At 46.2% G+C, this 20,515-nt stretch overlaps 1 protein-coding gene across 4 annotated transcripts in view; it reads right to left on the bottom strand.

Annotated features, from left to right (window-relative positions):
* Window positions 1-1,566: 1,566 nt before the first annotated feature.
* Window positions 1,567-20,515, bottom strand: part of dop1a (DOP1 leucine zipper like protein A) — a 40,452-nt gene continuing 21,503 nt past the window's right edge. For all 4 annotated transcript variants that reach the window (XM_021596303.3, XM_036973904.2, XM_021596285.3 and 1 more), the window contains 21 exons: window positions 18,930-19,204; window positions 17,374-18,657; window positions 16,296-17,199; window positions 14,582-14,693; window positions 13,132-13,314; window positions 12,457-12,582; window positions 12,203-12,337; window positions 11,291-11,346; window positions 10,802-10,906; window positions 9,940-10,006; window positions 9,429-9,573; window positions 8,963-9,042; window positions 8,336-8,445; window positions 7,979-8,128; window positions 7,801-7,862; window positions 7,502-7,654; window positions 7,179-7,315; window positions 6,732-6,787; window positions 6,199-6,363; window positions 5,711-5,840; window positions 1,567-2,185 (listed from right to left, as the gene is read on the bottom strand). In XM_021596303.3, coding sequence (XP_021451978.3) covers window positions 1,892-2,185; window positions 5,711-5,840; window positions 6,199-6,363; window positions 6,732-6,787; window positions 7,179-7,315; window positions 7,502-7,654; window positions 7,801-7,862; window positions 7,979-8,128; window positions 8,336-8,445; window positions 8,963-9,042; window positions 9,429-9,573; window positions 9,940-10,006; window positions 10,802-10,906; window positions 11,291-11,346; window positions 12,203-12,337; window positions 12,457-12,582; window positions 13,132-13,314; window positions 14,582-14,693; window positions 16,296-17,199; window positions 17,374-18,657; window positions 18,930-19,204 — 4,729 coding nt within the window. In that variant the 3' untranslated portion in view covers window positions 1,567-1,891. The remainder of the gene's footprint in view (window positions 2,186-5,710; window positions 5,841-6,198; window positions 6,364-6,731; window positions 6,788-7,178; window positions 7,316-7,501; window positions 7,655-7,800; window positions 7,863-7,978; window positions 8,129-8,335; window positions 8,446-8,962; window positions 9,043-9,428; window positions 9,574-9,939; window positions 10,007-10,801; window positions 10,907-11,290; window positions 11,347-12,202; window positions 12,338-12,456; window positions 12,583-13,131; window positions 13,315-14,581; window positions 14,694-16,295; window positions 17,200-17,373; window positions 18,658-18,929; window positions 19,205-20,515) is intronic.

Below are 20,515 nucleotides of genomic sequence, written 5' to 3'. Positions count from 1 at the left end.
TGCTGGAAAAGGCATTGTTCGTCACCAAACTGTTCCTGGATGGTTGGGAGAAGATGCTCTCGGAGGATGTGTTGGTACCATTCTTCATTCATGGCTGTGTTCTTAGGCAAAATTGTGAGTGAGCCCACTCCCTTGGCTGAGAAGCAACTCCACACATGAATGGTCTCAGGATGCTTTACTGTTGACATGACACAGGACTGATGGTAGCGCTCACCATGTCTTCTCCGGACAAGCTTTTTTCCGGATGCCCCAAACAATCGGAAAGGGGATTCATCAGAGAAAATGACTTTACTCCAGTCCTCAGCAGTCCAATCCATGTACCTTTTGCAGAATATCAGTCTGTCCCTGATGTTTTTCCTGGCGAGAAGTAGCTTCTTTGCTGGCCTTCGTAACACCAGGCCATCCTCCAAAGGTCTTCACCTCACTGTGCATGCAGATGCACTCACACCTGTCTGCTGCCATTCCTGAGCAAGCTCTGTACTGGTGGTGCCCCGATCCCGCAGCTGAATCAACTTTAGGAGACGGCCCTGGTGCTTGGACTTTCTTGGGCGCCCTGAAGCCTTCTTCACAACAATTGAACCACTCTCCTTGAAGTTCTTGATGATCCGATAAATGGTTGATTTAGGTGCAATCTTACTGGCAGCAATATCCTTGCCTGTGAAGCCCTTTTTGTGCAAAGCAATGATGACGGCACGTGTTTCCTTGCAGGTAACCATGGATGACAGAGGAAGAACAATGATTCCAAGCACCACCCTCCTTTTGAAGCTTCCAGTCTGTTATTTGAACTCAATCAGCATGACAGAGTGATCTCCAGCATTGTTCTTGTCAACACTCACACCTGTGTTAACGAGAGAATCACTGACATGATGTCACCTGGTCCTTTTGTGGCAGGGCTGAAATGCAGTGGAAATGTTTTTGTTGATTCAGTTCATTTGCATGGCAAAGAGGGACTTGGCAAATTAATTGCAATCCCTCTAATCACTCTTCATAACATTCTGGAGTATATGCAAATTGCCATCATACAAACTGAGGCAGCAGATTTGTGAAAATTAATATTTGCGTCATTCTCAAAACTTTTGGCCACGACTGTACTTCCAATGCCTCAACATGGACAGTCATTACAGTAAACAGAAAAGTTGGGAGGGAAATGTTTGATAGACACAATTTATGTTCATGTCTGCCCTCTCTCTTGCCTTGCACCATTCATATTGCCAGAAATTCTAGCTCTCAACCACAGGAGACACAGTGAAATATCAGCCTGTTCGGTGAATAGACCAATAAGAAAGAGTTCCAAACCTCTCCGCAAATAACAGCTAGCTTTCAGTTTTCCCCTCTCCACTTCGACAGTCCTAGCGAAATTCTTGCTTGAGAAATTGCTCTTTGCGAAGAAGCTATTCATATTTTTCGACAATTTTAATTGAAAACAATCACAGTAAGAAAATTTGATATTGAGATAAAAACAACTGCACTGGACCTTTAAGTGCTTTCCACTCTCTATGATGCTCAAACCCTTTCAAATAACTTGTCTGTCCATGGTGAGGGTGAGACCGAGACACACATGGCATGTAAGATCTCATGATACGTCTTTAATTCAGTAAGTCACAACAATATAGAATTGCACAGCATCTTCACATTGTCCCAGAAAGGGCTTGCACAAACTGTCAGTCAGTCTTCACAGCTGCCCTGTATATACAAATAATTAAAAGCCTTTGAAAAGTAAAATACAGTCATTATAAATAGAAGAAATAAAATGTACAAACTTGATTTATTTTTAGTACCCATTGTTTATGTCCCTAATATGTTCCCTTATATACAATATGAGTTTTATTCACTAGTGCTTTTTATTAATTTATTTCCCTTCGGAAAATACATTTCCCTCTGTCCCTCGTGTTCACGTCTTGATAAGGCCCTCTAGAAAGTCTTTCTCCACCATCTCCTCAATGTTTTGCCGTGCCCGACTCCAGAACACTTTTTGGCTCTCCAGCTTGCCCTCCTTGTTGGGGAAGGAGGGCCCAGAGTGGCTGGGGGCGGCATTGCGGCTGCTGGCCTTACTGTTGAACACCTGGCTGAGCAGGTTGAAGAAAGGGAGGAGCTGCTCCATACTGCGGATCACGTAGAGCGTCAGGGTGAGGTGGCCCGGTTCCCAGGACAGAGTACGCAGGGAACAGTCCTCCTCTGGGTTCTTCTATGGGAAGGAATGGATGGAAACAGATGACAGCAGAATGAGCAAAGAGATGTGACTTTATATAGCTATGACTACACATATTAAACTCAACAAAAAAAGACCCTGTCTTTCAAAGATCATTCGTAAAAATCCAAATAACTTCACAGATCTTCATTATAAAAGGTTTAACTTCTCTAGGGTAGGGGGCAGCATTCGGAATTTTGGATGAAAAGCATGCCCAAATTAAACAGCCTGCTACTCGGGCCCAGAAGATATGATATGTACACACCTGGTAGATTTGGATAGAAAACACTCTAAAGTTTCCAAAACTGTTAAAATAGTGTCTGAGTATAACAGAACTGATTTGGCAGGTGAAAACCTGAGGAAGTCAGGAAGTTGTTTTTTTTGTTGGTTTTATAGTTTTCTATTCAATGTTGTTTACCTTTTATATTGACAACATTATTGTCCGGTTGAAATATTATAGATCATTTAGGCTAAAAACAACCTGAGGATTAAATATAAACATCGTTTGACATGTTTCTATGAACTTTACAGATACAATTTTGATTTTTTTGTCTGCCTGTTTTGACTGCGTTTGAGCCTGTGGATTACTGAAGAAAACACACAAACAAAACTGAGGTTTTTGGATATAAAGAGACTTAATCGAAAAAAAGGAACATTTATTGAGTAAATGAATGTCTTCTGAGTGCCACCATATGAAGATCATCAAAAGTAAGGGATTCATTTTATCAGCGATACAGGGAGACAGGACGGACAGCTGATCGTCCTCACAGTGGCAAACCACGTGTAACAACACCTGCAGAGGATCGGTACATCTGAACATCACACCTGCGGAACAGGTACAGGACGGCAACAACAACTGCCCAAGTTACTCCAGGAACGAACAATCCCTCCATCAGTGCTCAGACTGTCCGCAATAGGCTGAGAAAGGCTGGACTGAGGGCTTGTAGGCCTGTCGTAAGGCAGGTCCTCACCAGACATCACTGGCAACAACGTTGCCTATGGGCACAAACCCACCGTCGCTCGACCAGACACGACTGACAAAAAGTGCACTTCACTGACGAGCCGCGGTTTTGTCTCACCAGGGGTGATGGTCGGATTCGAGTTTATCGTCGAAGGAATGAGCGTTACACCGAGGCCTGTACTCTGGAGCGGGATCAATTTGGACGTGGAGGGTCCGTCATGGTCTGGGTCGGTGTGTCACAACATCATCAGACTGAGCTTGTTGTCATTGCAGGCAATCTCAACGCAATCTCCTCCCTCATGTGGTACACTTCCTGCAGGCTCATCCTGACATGACCCTCCAGCATGACAATTCCATCAGCCATACTGCTCGTTCTGTGCATGATGTCCTGCAAGACAGGAATGTCAGTGTTCTGCCATGTCCAGCGAAGAGCCCGGATCTCAATCCCATTGAGCACGTCTGGGAACTGCTGGATCGGAGGGTGAGGGCTAGGGCCATTCCCCCCAGAAATGTCAGAGAAATTGCAGGTGCCTTAGTGGAAGAGTGGGGTAACATCTCACAGCAATAACTGGCAAATCTGGTGCAGTCCATGAGGAGGTGATGCAATGCAGCACTTAATGCAGCTGGTGGCCACACCAGATACCGACTGTTACTTTTGATTTTGGCCCCCCCTTTCTTCAGGGACACATAATTCAATTTTTGTTAGTCACATGTCTGTGGAACTTGTTCATGTCTCAGTTGTTAAATCTTATGTTCATACAAATATTTACACGTTAAGTTTGCTGAAAATAAACCCAGTTGACAGTGAGAGGACAGTTGAAGTCGGAAGTTTACATACACCTTAGCCAAATACATTTAAAACTCAGTTTTTAACAATTCCTAGTAAAAATTCCCTGTCTTAGGTCAGTTAGGATCAGCACTTTATTTTAAGAATGTGAAATGTCAGAATAAGAGAGAGAATGATTTATTTCAGCTTTGCTTTCTTTCATCACATTCCCAGTGGGTCAGAAGTTCACATACACTCAATTAGTATTTGGTAGCATTGCCTTTAAATTGTTTAACTTGGGACAAACGTTTCGAGTAGCCTTCCACAGGCATCTCACAATAAGTTGGGTGAATTTTGGCCCATTCTTCCTGACAGAGCTGGTGTAACTGAGTCAGGTTTGTAGGCCTCCTTGCTCACGCACACATTTTCAGTTCTGCCCACACATTTTCTATAAGATTGAGGTCAGGGCATTGTGATGGCCACTCCAATACCTTGACTTTCTTGTCCTTAAGCCATTTTGCCACAACTTCGGAAGTATACTTGGGGTCATTGTCCATTTGCAAGACCCATTTGCAACCAAGCTTTAATGATGTCTTGAGATGTTGCTACAGTATATCCAGAATTTTCAAACATCGTGATGCCATCTATTTTGTGAAGTGCACCAGTTCCTCCTGCAGCAAAACACCCCAACATGATGCTGCCACCCCTGTGCTTCACGTTTGGGATGGTCTCGCAATCCTCCCCATTATTCCTCCAAATGTAACGATGGTCATTTTGGCCAAACAGTTCTATTTTTGTTTCATCAGACCAGAGGACAGTTCTCCAAAAATTGTGTTTATACTGTTTGTATTTACGTACTATTGTTTGTACAGATGAACGTGGTATCTTCAGGTGTTTGGAAATTGCTCCATAGGATTAACCAGACTTGTGGAGGTCTACAATTTTCTTTCCTGAGGTCTTGGCTGATTTCTTTTGATTTTCCCATGATGTCAAGCAAAGAGGCACTGAGTTTGAAGGTAGGCCTTGAAATACATCCACAGGTACACCTCCAATTGATTCAAATGATGTCAATTAGCCTATCAGAGGCTTCTAAAGCCATGACATGATTTTCTGGAAAGGCACAGACAATTTAGTGTGTCAACTTCTGACCCACTGGAATTGTGATACAGTGAATTAATCTGTCTGTAAACAATTGTTGGAAAAATTACTTGTGTCATGCACAAAGTATACATCCAAACCGACTTGCCAATACTATAGTTTGTTAACAAGAAATTTGTGGAGTGGTTGAAAAACGAGTTTTAAGGTCTCCAACCTAAGTATGTAAACTTCCGACTTCAACTCTATGTGCTTTGTTGGTGCCATTATCTGACTTGATTGTCTGCCAGAATTTTTTCATTTTTCAAATTAGCAGCTGACATTTACATTTCTCAAGTTTCATTTTTGTTGTCACGTGGGGAAAGTGCCCTAGCGCTCTGATTGGCTCAAGGGTGTGAAGTTATCCCTGACGCTCATCCAAGATTCTACATGTTGAATCGTGAAAGACTGCCTCACTCTTGACCACCGGCAGGTGTCCCCTGGAACACACCGCGGGGACTGCAGCTGATGTTCACCCACTGATGGCCTTCAGAAAAGATTTTCAGGCTGCTACACTACTGGCCTTAGGGGTACACTAAGTTGTCCCAAATGTCAGTAATAGCTAAAGTTACCAAGGTCATTGCAATTGGTCACTTTTGCTAATGTGGGTCTATGTCTAGCCTTGCATTATGTTGCTCTGAAGGTAGACCAGAGCAGTTACCTTGGCTCGTTTCCTCAGCAGCTTGGCTAGTCGGACAACGTAGGGTTTGAACTCTCTCTGGTGGGTCCCCTGACGTCTCACCTCCAGGCCCGAGTCATCAGATGCCTCGGGGATAAAGGCCCAGCGGTACCTAAGAAAGAACACAACCAATGCCCAAACATTACACACACACACAATCCTTTTCACACTTCTGAGCAAAAAACACATAATGTATGACGGAAAGGACAAAGTGACAGGAAAATATAGGAGCCATCACTGAATGATTTCGTTCAGTATGAAACGTGTGAAAAGGCTTGAGGACCTCACTGGGTAAAAGTGATGCGACATACTTTCTTTCATGTGTTCTGAAACACAATCTGTGCTTAAACCTTTTATAACCTTCCAAACACAAATCTAAAGGAGAGAGTGCAGTGTGCATTACAGTCTTCAGATGAATGTACTGCATGCGAGTGTATGAACCCAGGCAGGAGTAGTGGGTTAGTACACACATCTGGAACTGGGGCAGGCTCTCGGAGGGCAGTGCCAGGGCCAGGTCCAGCAGTTTGCAGGCAGACAGGTAGAGGTTGAGCCAGCGCTGGCTGTTGTAGGAGGTGGAGAAACCGTTCCCCCCAGAGTAGGTGGTCTCCAGGCCAGCCACCGATGGACCCGACGTCCTACAGGTCAAACCCAGATGGAAACATGACCAACGCATACACACGGCATAGACCAGTTTCCTGGACACAGATTAAACCTAGCCCTGGATTCAAATGCACTTTCTGTCAAACGGAGAATCTCCATTGAACATGCGTTTAAATTCAGGTCTACTCTTAATCTGTGTCCAGGAAACCAGCCCTACAGGTTGAAGATACACATTGGTAGTGGAAGTTTCCCCACCATACAATCTAAAGCGCGTTGAGCACCTGAAACTCAAATCCAAGCCATCATCATCAGGGCACATCATTTCTATGGCAGGAAAAACACACATTCTCTCACTGTCATGTATTAATCAATGTCCACTCCCATTTGGTGGATTGACAGTTACCTTGACATGTCCTCATCTGCAGTAAGCTCCTGCTCCATGAGTAAAAAGACCTGAACCTGAGAGGGAGGGAATACATAGGTAAGCAAATAGGAAAAAAGCCACACACTTAGGATTATATATAACGATCTATTACCTTGGTCGACGATCTATAGTACAGTAGTTCGAGAAAAAGGGGATGATCGCCACAACTCAGTAATCGAAAAAGTATTGCAAGAACAACAGTTGGGCTTTTTTATCCAATCAAGACACCCATTACTTCACTTAAAAAGCCGACATTATCTCTTGGAAATTCTATCAAAATATTTATAAACAGCGGGACAAACAAACGCAGAGGTGTTTGAGGCTTGGCGTAGGCCTTCATCAGGCTGCCCATCGGCAGATGGCGCTTGTGTCTGTGTGTGACTAAGTGCGGTGTGTGTTCTGTAGCGTGCTCTAGCTCTCTCTCACCAGTTCAGTGATCATGGTGGGCCACAGTGAGGTGAGGTGTTGAGGAGACATGCGCAGCAGTAGAACTCTGAAGAACAGGAACACTTGGGCATGGAGGATGGGCACCTGGGGCAGACGCAGGCTCTCCACCAGCCGCTCTGATGGGGGAAACACACGCTCATGTAAGTCAATACGCCATCCGCTGTGTGTGTGTGTGTGTGTGTGTGTGTGTAAATATTTGAAAACAGAAGGATGTGTGTGTTTGTGTCTTAGTTGTGTGTGTGTGTTTGTAAGCGGGGAGGGGGGGTGTTTGCGTGCAAGCCTGTCTGCATGTGCGTGTTTACCCTGTATGTCAGGTAGGTATTTCTGGTACTGGTCCACCTCGCTGCTGTAGATGGTGAAGGCCAGGCGTTTGAGCAGCATGGCTCTCTGCTCCAGCTCTGCGTCTCGGTTAGAGAACAGATTCAGAGAGCTGCTCTGAGCCACCGCCACACGAGCTGCAGACACACACACACACACTCCTTAACTACTATACTATAACAATTATAATATAAAGTCGACCCATATATTTACCTGTAAACCTCACATACAACTACACACAGAAATTCTCATTTAGAAGAATCAGGCTACTAATTATACTTACTCATAAGATCTCTAAACGTGGTCTTGTCGTGGGTCATAAGATGATCAATGATGGCTCTCCAACTGGAAAATGCAGGAGAGGATGTCAGATAAAATCCTATTATATGAAGCACATATAACAAGAATACACAAACCCCTGTCCCCTCCCCCACACACACATTCAACAATCCTCAACTCACTGGCTGACACAGGAGGAATCCATCTGGAAAAAGGTGTGGTCCATGAAGAGGTCGAAGGCTTCTTTCTTCCAGGCCCGCCGGGTGTACTGGTACCCACTCAGGCTGCTCAGCAGCTGGATACACGCCCGGTAGCTGGGGGCGTTGTGGGCACTGCCAAGGAAGAGGGCACAGAGACACAGTGCACATTAGAGATAGGACCCAGACATGACCAGACCAGGAAATACTGGGCCCTAGTCATACAGCGTGGGAGTGTTTCCTAGGCAGATCCCATGGGCATGTTATTTAGTGTAACTGAGGAGCCGGGAGTGCTCAAGGCTCTAGCGGAGGAGTGTAGTGTATTGGCTGGTCCATCCCTACCTGTGGTTGCGGAGGTAGGGCACGACATAGTGCATAATGTTCACCAGTAGAGGGATCACCCGCTCTTTCTCATCACTGTAGAACACCATGTCTAGGAGATGGGCCAGCACCTGACAACACACAACCGCTACTCTCAATACTTGGCACTGTTCAGATAGGATACATGGCAACAGCGTGCTACCCTAAAAAGTACTATAAAACCTAGCACATTGCAATATTGCTTTAAAGATACATCCGTGCACTACAGCAGACATAAAGCGACCAATAAACACTCACGCAACGCAATGAATAAACAGGTCACATGAGAGTGACATAAGCCTAAACAACGGGAAGAGAGGGAGGGCTGTTTATGACACTAAAGCAAGAGAGGCAGAGTCAGTGGCTCCGGTTTATATTTGGCTTCAACAGCGACTGTGTCCAGAGAAGGATTTATTGCTTTGCTAATAGTGATTGAGGTTGGGCCTGGGGGAGGGAGAGCTGATCGTAAATCAGCTGAGTGCGAGTCGACTGTGCATGGGTCCTAATAGCAGAAGCAAGGCTGTTGGTAGCCGTGAGTGGAGAGGACGCACGGATGGACGGACACACCCCGACAGACAAGGCGGCCAGACAGAGCGCTTGGTGTTTTACCTCCGCTAGCAGTGTGAGGGCGTGAACGCTGTACACAGATGGAGTGAAGCTGGACGCCTCCATCACTGTGAGCATTAGATCTGAAACACACACGCCATTAGTGACACATCACACGCAGCACAGACACACATGCAGACGCACGCTGTACGTGAGCACAATCAAATGTCCACACTAACATAACCTACCATTTTGAATGCATTCCCAATACATCGGGTCATTCTAAGTGGTATGATAGTGTGGATATTGAAACACAGCTATACATTCAGTCACACAAGAAACACCTCTGAAATCTGCACATTCCTGATTAAGGGTGTGTTTATTAGGGGCCAAACGGAAGAAAACGGACTGAAACAGGGAGGGACTTCCCTGGACTTGTCCAATAAGAATTTGGTGCCCCAATGAACATGAAACTGACGTATTGTACACAACTAGCAAGTACTATAAAGGGTCCTCTCATCGCTCCTACCCTCTACATCTTGCTCCAGGCTGGTCCCGTCCACCACGATCTGTGGCGACGCCTTGACCTCCAGGTTCCTCCTCAGCCAGGTGGTCTGCTCCAGAGAGGAGCCTGCGATGGTTCCGATGGCCTCCACCACCTTGTGGGTCACATCCTGCACACACACACAGACACAGACAGTGAATAATCATACTGGCTTCATTACAATACTGCCATACCACTTAAGTAAAACACATGCCCAATACATTGCTTCAATCCAATTGGTATGATGGGGTAAATAATGGAACGGAACTCTTGAATTGAATTTATTTGGGTAAAAACATGTTCAGCAATATGTACATTGTATTCCCAGAAGATAGCACATACAAGTATTATTCAAAACACTTGATTCCGAAATGGTCCTCGATGGGGCTTACCTCGATGAATATTATCTTATATTTTCTAGGATATAAGAATTGTGAATTATGTCATCTTTAAGATAAAATAATAGTGAATCCTTTTGCATGGGACTGAGGCTTACTTGCAGCTCCCGCTGGTCCTTCTTGCTCTCCAGGTTCGGGTTCTTGAGGATGAACTCATTCAGAACTCTGGGGAAGAGACAGATGGATAGGTTAGTCTGGTGGCTGCGTATGTACAGCGTAGATAAGGGGACGGGAGTGATGTTGGAAGTGAGAGAGGGCAGTCTCAGTGTGTTGTAAAGCGCAGTTATAGTAAGGAATCGCAGAGGTCTTCCCCTTTGTGGTTGTAGCTTCCAAACAGGCTCACAATGTCACGTTGGATATCCGCGTATCCAGCAGTGTCAACAATAGCTTGCAAGATTCTCCCTCCTCCTACGATTAGCTAATTCGAGCCCTGAATGCTGATTGGCTGACAGCTGTGGTATATCAGGTGCTCTAATTACTTTAGTAAGCAGATTATAATAGTAATAAGGCACCTGGGGATTTGTGGTATATGGCCAATATACCACGGCTAAGGGATGTGTCCAGGCACGTTGCGCGTAAGAACACCCCTTAGCTGTGGTATATTGGCCATATACCACACCTCCTCGGGCCTTATTGCTTAAATGTATCCTTGTGTCTTCTTCCCCTTATTGAAATTGACTGGTCTTCGGTAGCTTGATCACTAGAGGTAGTGCCTGGTATAATTTATATTTATTTTATTTAACTAGGCAAGTCAGTTAAGAACAAATTCTTATTTACAATGACTGCCTCCCCCGGCCAAAGCCGGGCGACACTGAGGCGCCCCTATGGGACTCCCAATCATGGCCGGATGTGATACAGCCTGGGTTCGAACCAAGGACAGTAGTGACGCCTCTTGCACTGAGATGCAGTGCCTTAGACCGCTGTGCCACCCCGGGAACTGGTGTGTGTGTGTGGTCTAACCCCAGTATGAGGAACTGTCCAGGAGCAGGCAGCCCCAGCTGTACCGAGTCCTTCAGTAGGGCCAGCAGAGACGGCCAACTGTCCACCAGACCGGACACAGGGATCCTACATAGACCGACAAGCAGGATACAGTCACAAACAATGTTCTAATGATGGGTCAAGTACTAATTTAAGTCCGATACCTTTATAAACAGTTTAGTAACAATAATAGTCACGCTACAGAACTCAATGAATTGGACAATCAAAGTAACGAAATTCAGGGGTTTTATCTGAAATTAAATCAATTGTATTCTGCATGCTCAACACACTTTACGTCTAAAAATGTCAACCTATACATGACATCACATGAACTAAACTACAAAAGAGGAAAAACTCAAACGAATTGATTTTTTTACGATTCACATGGATTTTCATTGCCAACATCTCATATATTTGCTACCTATGCTCAACACACTTGACAGACAGGTGGAGGAGGGCCGTTGGTCTCACCTCTGAACGTAGGCATAGAAGAATTGCAGCATGCACACCTCCAGAGACAGATGCTTCTACGGTGAGAAAGAGGGAAGACGAGTGAGAGAGGGGGAGGAGAGGGTTGAGGAAGAGGTGACACTGGACTACATTACATTTCATTAGAACATAATGAGGTCGTGGCAGGGAAGCTGCCAGTTTACTTTGATATCCTGTAACAATAACATGGCATCTGTCCAATCAAATCAAAAACGAATTTTATTGGTCACATACACATGGTTAGCAGATGTTAATGCGAGTGTAGCGAAATGCTGGTGCTTCTAGTTCTGACAGTGCAGTATTATCTAACAAGTAATCTAACAATTCCCCAACATCTACTTAATACACACAAATCTAAAGGGGTGAATGAGAATATGTACATATAAGTATATGGATGAGCGATGGCCGAGCAGCATAGGCAAGGTGCAATAGATGGTATAAAATACAGTATATACATGTGGTATGAGTAATATAAGATATGTAAACATTATTAAAGTGGCATTGTTTAAAGTGGCATTGTTTAAAGTGACTAGTGATCCATTTATTAAAGTGTCCAGTGATTGGGTCTCATTGTAGGCAGCAGCCTCTCTGACTTAGTGATGGCTGTTTAGCAGTCTGATGGCATTGAGATAGAAGCTGTTTGTAAATCTCTCGGTCCCAGCTTAATGGTAACATGTAATAGTAACAGAGGGCCGACATTAGAGTGAATTAGGACTAACGCAAGCAGGAGGCTAGGAGTCGTGCAGCTTTGTATATAGTCATAAACTGTAACAAGGTTAGCGTAGCACAGTGTGTTCTAAGGGTATGTATTGGGAAACGAATATGCCTGGTTTCGACGGTAAAACAGAGCATGCCAGTTTAGATTGCAGGCTATTGGGAGACCGCAGCACCAACCTTCTCTTTGGCGATGGCCGGCGGCTGCTTCAGGACCTCTTTGACCGTCTGCATCACGGTCTCAGTCCTCATGGCGCTGACCGACCGTACCAGCTCCACCAGCAACAGCTGCTCCTCACTGGCAGTGGGGATCACCTACACACACGTGTGCGAACATGGACACAGACGGGGTAAGAGACCTCTGTGCCCTGCCATTAACCACAAAGTGTATGTGTTTAGTAAGGGTTTCTGCCATGTTGGTTTCTGGAGCTTACCTTGTAAGCGGCAGTGGTCTTGACCTGCTTCCTCTCGTTCCACACGTAGGCGATAGCTGCCATGAAGTGGGCTCCGTGGTTCATGGAGATGGGTCCTAGCAGCTCCAGGATCTGCTGACGCAAGTTCTGAGGAGAAAGAGGAAGGATTGAGCGCTCTACGCAGTGTCAGAAATAAGACCAGGCCGACGGGCAGTGGACGGTCCATCCTCCTTCAACAATGTTATGGTCCTGGGGAAACACATGTTGTGCAAGCTTTTGTTCCAGTCCAGCGCTAATGGATACTTAGCCAAATCCTCAAATCAGGAGTACTGGGCAGAAACAAAAGCCTGCACATCCTGTAGGGGGCCTAGGAGCAGGATAGTTACGAGCTAGTAACATAAGCATTTTGCTGCATCCACTATGACACCTGCTAAACTGTGTCCACTACCAAGAAAAACTTTGTTTTGATTATATTGAAGAACAATGATCTAGGTATCAACTGCAGGCACTCTTTTCACAGTATCGTGTAGACCCAGACTGAACTGTGCTGGCTATTATCACATTGTCCATTTCAGCACAGTTCCAGCAACTCTGGATGGATGAGTAACCAGAGCAGCTCAGTACAGCTTGGTTCGGCTCGCCTTAGTTCGATTCAGTACTGTGAAAAGGCTTAGGGTCAGGGTGTAGACGCAGTACCTTGGTGGATCCCAGGTTGATGTTGGAAGTGGATGCAGCGGAGGCGGCGGCTGGCCGGTCAGAGCTGTCGGCCTGGTACAGGACGCTCCACAGCAGGGTGACGGAGGACATGATGGTGTGGAGGATGTACAGGATCCCTGAGCGAGCCTCCGCCAGGTGCTTCTGGTCCACACTCGCCTGCAGCTGAGAGGAGAGATAGGGACATGGAGATACAGTCACTGGTGAAAGTCTGCACACCCCTTGCAGTCTTCACGTTTAGCTGCCTTAAAATTACATCTGAAAAGGGATTACATTTGATTTTTTCCCCCTACCAACATACACAACCTACTCCACAATTTCAAAGTTAAAGAAAAATTATAGAAACATGAACAAATTAATAAAAAAAATGTAAAAGGAAGATGTGTTGTCCTCACACCCCAGAGTTAACACTTGGTGGAAACACCATTGGCAGCCATTTTTATTTTTTTTTTAATTGCTCAACTCAGTAAATGTGGATGGGAGACATTGATGGACAGCAATATTCAAACCTTGTCTCTACATTTCCAAGCAGATTTTCAAGTCAGGACTGAGACTGGACTGTTCAGGAACACTCACCACCTCTTGGGAAAGCCATTCTGGTGTGTCTTCAGCATTAAAGCTTGTGTAATTGTCACACTGAAAAATACAACTCTATCCCAGGGTAGAGAAACCCCTCTATTGGGTTTCCCTCTAATTTTTTTTACCTGGGCTTTGCTTCTTTCATATTTATTTTGATCATGACAAACCTCCCAGTCCCTGCCGGTGACAAGCATACCCATAACTTGATGCTGCTACCACAAAAGCCATGATAATAGCAATCACGGTTTGAATATTGCTGCCCACCAATGACTCCAAACCAAATACACTGAGCTTGAGCAATTTTGACAATAACAATGGATATATGTTGCCGTAAGTGCAAAGTTGGTAAAATCTTATTCAGAATGATTTACAGCTTTAATGGCTGCCAAAGGTGCTTCCACCAACTATTAACTCTGGAGTGTGAGGACATACGCAATCAAGATATTGTATTTTTTTATTTATTCATTTGGGAAAATGTCCTATAAATTTTCTTTCACTTTGAAAATGCTGTAGTAGGTTGTGTAGATCTGTACAGATAATGTCATACTCTTTAGATACAATTTTAAGGCAGCAAAATGTGAAGACTGTGCAAGAGGTGTGCAGACTTTCAGGAGGCACTGTCAGCACACGCAAATCCTGTGACAGAGTAAAATACATACAAAAGACATAAAATGATGTAAAAGAACAAGCACACATAGCTCTCTGAGAAGAAGTAGGGAGGAATGAGTCAGAGTGCGTGCATGCAATGAAGGCGGTCTATCGATGTGTAAATAAGTGACATCAGCATTAAATCAATGCAGATATGACATGTCTGTCTACTTGGCAGTGCAGCGTGGCTGACTAGCGCCCTCACCTGGTGATACTGGGAGGATGGGTCCAGTAGACAGTAGTGGATGATGGCTGTCACTCCTTCCAGTACTGTTAGAATCAAATCTGGGGGGATGCACAGGGCCATCCACTGAGGTCTGGAAGAGGGATAGTGGGGAAAGTATAAATTAATAGCCACCGTTTGGTATAAAAAAAACGATTTTGCCATAAACAATTCTATGTTGCCATAGAATATACAGTAACAATGTAGAATCTACAAAGGCATTAGTCAAAGGTGGGTAATTTGAGGCAACTGCTGGTCAAGAGAGCCATCTTGTGGCAGCATCACTCAACAAACCCTGTGCTACAAAGCAGCTGTAAATCTATTGCCATGGATATGTACTTAAATAAACCAATTCATCCTCATACAAATACTTCACTAGCTAGGTTCATCCAATAGGCGACAGATTTACAGGCGAATACTCAAAAATCTGTATAAAATAACTTTGTATTATCCCACCAGTGGTGCTTCCACCAAACTGACTGGCTGTAGATAAAAATGCATGAACGAAGAAGAAGAGCACATAAAAAGGTATGTTTTTTCTTCTTAAAGGGATGGTTTGAGATTTTGCAAATGAAGCCCTTTATCTACTTTCCCAGAGCCAGATGAACTCGAGGACACCATTTTTATGTCGCCGTTTGCAGTTTGAAGGAAGTCGCTAACTAGCGTTAGCGCAATGCCTGGAGGTCTATGGGAACAGCAAGCATGCCAGGTGTTCCTGTAGACCTCAAGTCATTGCGCTAACGCTAGTTAGCATTGGCTCACAAAACTACCTCTAACTTCCTTCATACTGGATGCAGAGACAGACATAAATATGGTAGTTCATCTGATTTTGGGGAAATAGATAAACTATCCCTTTAAAGTTTCATGTAACAAATAGAAATATATAGTTCAATGTGTCATCATCTCATTTTCAACTGGACCGATGGGTTTGTCACAAAAACTGTTAAATAGCAAATGTGCCCACTATGGTCTTGGCACGTGCGCTGTAGACAACAGTTTGCAGATACCTATATGGTGACATTATTATGGAGATCAGTTTTATTTGTCAAATGGCATCGATTATCATGTCACCAGAATAAGACCACTGATATTTATTGTAAAGGCGCACCAAGCTCATCACCGTGCACTTTCACCAACCTTTTGAAGTTCATCATAACTTATTTCATCTGTAGCCTAATAAACTGCATGCTTTCTCCGAGTGGTAGTGGGAGGACCACACCACATATCATCGCGTGACTCCAAGTTTACTTTGGTTATTATATCAAATATTTGCGCATAAATCCACATTTTACTGACACAAAAAGGTCCCACCATGTCAAATCAACAAATTGTCCCCCGACATTTATGAAATTGTCCCAACATTTCCTGCTTCTATTAGCCCGGTCGTGACTTCAGGTAATTCATGAAACGGTTGGATGGAAACCTGGTTACTAACAATCTGCTTGTAATTGTCTTCACACCAGATCCTGGTACAACAATATTCCCACTTTTACATTTCAGTTATTTATCAGACACTTTCATCCAGAGTGACTTACAATCAGTGCATTCAACTTAAATAGGTAGACCTAAAACACACACAAACCCTTCAATACAGCCACTAACCAGTACTGATGGATGGGTGGATATGGATGTCTCAGCACCATCTCAAAATGCCTAGCTCATATGGGCCTATAAGAAACTATCCTATAGCAGTTACCTGGTATCTGTGATGGCGGTCTCATAGCGGTACTGCTGAATGAGGTTATCCAGGTTCCTACAGAGCTGCAGTGTGACCGAGGCCACCACCCTGCGCAGTACCTTGCCCATATAGGGCAGCGTGGCCGTGATCAGGCCGATCCACTGCGGGTGCATCTTACACGCGTGGTGCTGGTGCAGCGCCCGGATCACCGCACACAAGAACATGCCCTGCGCCGTGATAGGCTGCCCGTGAAGGTACTGCAGCGACGTCATTGGCTGCTGTGGGTTCATGTGCTCCACCTCTCCTCCCAGCAGTTCGAAGCCCGACCCTGCCCCGCTCCCCGTCCCTAACGTTACACCACCTAATGTTCCACCCCCCGAGACGACCACGGGCCCCCCGTCACCGCCCTCCTCAGCGGGCACTAGGACCCTGTGCTCCAGCACCACCAGGCTCTGGAGAAGCCTCAGCAGCTGGGACTGAACGGCGCTGCAGCCATCCATTTGATCTTCTGAGAGGTTGATGACACTGTCCTCTGAGAGACCCTCCTCCTGGGAGGCCACGTTGACGGAGGCCACCCGTTGCTCGTGCCACTTCTGGGCCGAGAAGATGGAGGAGAGCAGGCAGTGGAGCACCACCTTCTGGACCTTACACTTGGACAGCACATCGCTGATGAAGCTGGCGAAGCCTTTGGCTGAGCCGCCGGTCACCTTGGACAGCTCGCTGAAGAGGAGGGTGAGGACCTCCAAACTGGTCAGCTGCATGGCACGGTTGCCCGCCAGGTCGGTGGCAGCCGTGCCCACGTGGGCAGAGTAGTAGGAGCGCAGGAAGTAGAGGCAGAGGGAGATGATGATCTCTAGGAACATGGCGCTGCGGAACGAGTGGGAGTGGCTTTCCTGGGAGATGGGGCAGTAGAAGTCCTTACCTGGGAGGAGAAGGAGATTGAACACCACATTATTCTACATTCTAATAACAAGAAAACATCCGATTGTATGGTTTTTAGGGTAGCTCTTATCCAGCACCTCCGGAATACATTTTAATTGTTTAGTTCATTTGTGTTTAACTGTCCTTTATCTGTGTATTTATAAATATGACTTGCCCATGACGGAGACGCGGTGGCGTGCCAGCAGGTTTTGCAGCAGTGACAGCTGGGGTGTGTAGGTGTTGTTGATGCTGGTGGTGGAGATGGCGTCCACGAAGTCCGATGGCACCGCCCGCAGCATGCTGGCAATGGCCGAAAGGGCGTGCAGCGTGCGAGACGAGTCGTACAGCTGTAGGTAGAGTAGCACGTGCTGGTAGAGGGGGTGGATGTTGAACCGAGGCGGCGAGGCGGAAGCTCTACGCCCCACTCTCCCGTTGGGACCAATGTCCCCGCTCACGTCTCCGCCCCCACTGGGCGAGCCGGTGTCACTCTCGATCTCGGACACCTCACCTTCTCCGCAGCTGTACCAGTTCTCCAGATCCAGGCTGTCTCCGAAGAAGATGCTGGGCGGCCGGAGCTTCTCGGCCTGCACAGCTTTCCTCTGTCTCTCCTCGTCCTTCTTCTTGCTCTTCTTCACCTTGGGCTTGGCGCCGGTGGACTTGTCTTGCAGACGCTCCATGATCTTCCCCTTGAGGCTGAGCTGGGTGCTGCTGTGGGAGCGCTTACGGGCCCGCTGGTCCACAACGTCCAAACGGAGGCTCTGGTCGTGAGGGGTGGCCGGGCCCGAGCTATCCGGTAGGGTCACGATGGAGGGGGACGAGCTGTGGCGAGTGATGACCTCGTGGTGCCTCTCCCCCTCCTCCCCTGTCTGGTCCGGTGGGGTGACATGGAAGAACCCCAGGGTGCCACCCGCTAACATCTCGAGGCGGTGAGAGGGGGCTTGGGGTTCTGAATCGAGCCGAAGACCGGTCGGCGTATCTGACGAGGAGCTATCGGAGTCCGTCTGCGCCCACGCTTCAGAGGGGGACGGCGTTTCAGGTGGCCCCTCCTCATCATCTCCCATACCCACCACCCTGTCTATCAACTCATTTAACACTGACAACACAGCCTCTTCTAGTGAACCCTCCTCATCAGGAACCATATTGTCTGACTCTATAAGGAAAGGGACTTGGTCGGAACCACATCCGTTCACTGTGCTGCAGGTGCTGTCTGGCTCCTCGAAGCTGCCATTGTCTATGGAGGAGGAGTGCGAGCTGCTGGACTCAGAGCCATGGTGGTGGGGTTCCCCCTGCTGGTCAGGAGGATGGCAGTCACCCCTCAGCACCAGGTTCTCACTGCTCAGGCTGAGCAGGGACAGGCTGTCACTCAGAGGGTTGACTGTCAGGCAGAAGGGCTCCATGTCGCCCAATGGTAGCCCTCGGAGCCCTGACTTCAGAGAGTCCCCTGGCATCTGGCCGAAGTCTGAGAGAAGAAGAGAAAAGGATGTGTCATACTGTTTATGCAAATAAATTAGGGCGTCGAAATGAACCGTGAACTAGATTCACTCCAAACCAATGTTCACCAAAATACACTGATCCTTTAGAGCTACAGGCTTTTCTTCCAGCCCAACATTAAACAATCATGAAATGAGTGTTGAATCTATTAGTGCTGGGCTGGAACAAAATCCTGCATCTCTTCACGGCCATGGCTGTCCTGTCCACCACCATTCTAACCCGTGTCTCCCCTCTACTCACTGTCACAGACTCCCGAGTCCCTCATGTAGATGGGTTCTGAGGTGTCCTGTTCGGCCTGGGCGTTGTGGTTAGGGACCTCCTGGGCCCAGTGGCGCTGGGCCTGGACGCGCTGGATGGACACACGGTGGGTCTTGGGGTGCAGCAGCAGCAGCAGGAGGGGCTCCAGGACCCGGGCGATGTCGTGTCTCTGGAGCACCTGGTTGAGCCAGGCCCGGCCCACTGCGCTGGCCGACGCATCCCAGTAACTTAGACTGTCCAGCATGATGAACAGAGACCTGGGAGGGAGAGAGAGAGAAAAGAAGACAGAAGATATTCATTTGTAATCGCAAAGGGGTAGCGTGTCATATATATATATATATATATATAAAGTATTCGGCCCCTTTGAACTTTGCGACCTTTTGCCACATTTCAGGCTTCAAACATAAAGATATAAAACTGTATTTTTTTTGTGAAGAATCAACAACAAGTGGGACACAATCATGAAGTGGAACGACATTTATTGGATATTTCAAACTTTTTTAACAAATCAAAAACTGAAAAGTTGGGCGTGCAAAATTATTCAGCCCCCTTAAGTTAATACTTTGTAGCGCCACCTTTTGCTGCGATTACAGCTGTAAGTCGCTTGGGGTATGTCTCTATCAGTTTTGCACATTGAGAGACTGACATTTTTTCCCATTCCTCCTTGCAAAACAGCTCGAGCTCAGTGAGGTTGGATGGAGAGCATTTGTGAACAGCAGTTTTCAGTTCTTTCCACAGATTCTCGATTAGATTCAGGTCTGGACTTTGACTTGGCCATTCTATATGTTTATTTTTGAACCATTCCATTGTAGATTTTGCTTTATGTTTTGGATCATTGTCTTGTTGGAAGACAAATCTCTGTCCCAGTCTCAGGTCTTTTGCAGACTCCATCAGGTTTTCTTCCAGAATGGTCCTGTATTTGGCTCCATCCATCTTCCCATCAATTTTAACCATCTTCCCTGTCCCTGCTGAAGAAAAGCAGGCCCAAACCATGATGCTGACACCACCATGTTTGACAGTGGGGATGGTGTGTTCAGCTGTGTTGCTTTTACGCCAAACATAACGTTTTGCATTGTTGCCAAAAAGTTCCATTTTGGTTTCATCTGACCAGAGCACCTTCTTCCACATGTTTGGTGTGTCTCCCAGGTGGCTTGTGGCAAACTTTAAACAACACTTTTTATGGATATCTTTAAGAAATGGCTTTCTTCTTGCCACTCTTCCATAAAGGCCAGATTTGTGCAATATACGACTGATTGTTGTCCTATGGACAGAGTCTCCCACCTCAGCTGTAGATCTCTGCAGTTCATCCAGAGTGATCATGGGCCTCTTGGCTGCATCTCTGATCAGTCTTCTCCTTGTATGAGCTGAAAGTTTAGAGGGACGGCCAGGTCTTGGTAGATTTGCAGTGGTCTGATACTCCTTCCATTTCAATATTATCGCTTGCACAGTGCTCCTTGGGATGTTTAAAGCTTGGGAAATCTTTTTGTATCCAAATCCGGCTTTAAACTTCTTCACAACAGTATCTCGGACCTGCCTGGTGTGTTCCTTGTTCTTCATGATGCTCTCTG

This window comes from Oncorhynchus mykiss, chromosome 3 (assembly GCF_057628025.1).
Source record: "Oncorhynchus mykiss isolate SJ-2025 chromosome 3, ASM5762802v1, whole genome shotgun sequence".
NCBI lineage: Eukaryota > Metazoa > Chordata > Actinopteri > Salmoniformes > Salmonidae > Oncorhynchus > Oncorhynchus mykiss.
Note: the sequence above shows the minus strand (reverse complement) of the source record. Positions and strands in the feature narration are given on the sequence as shown.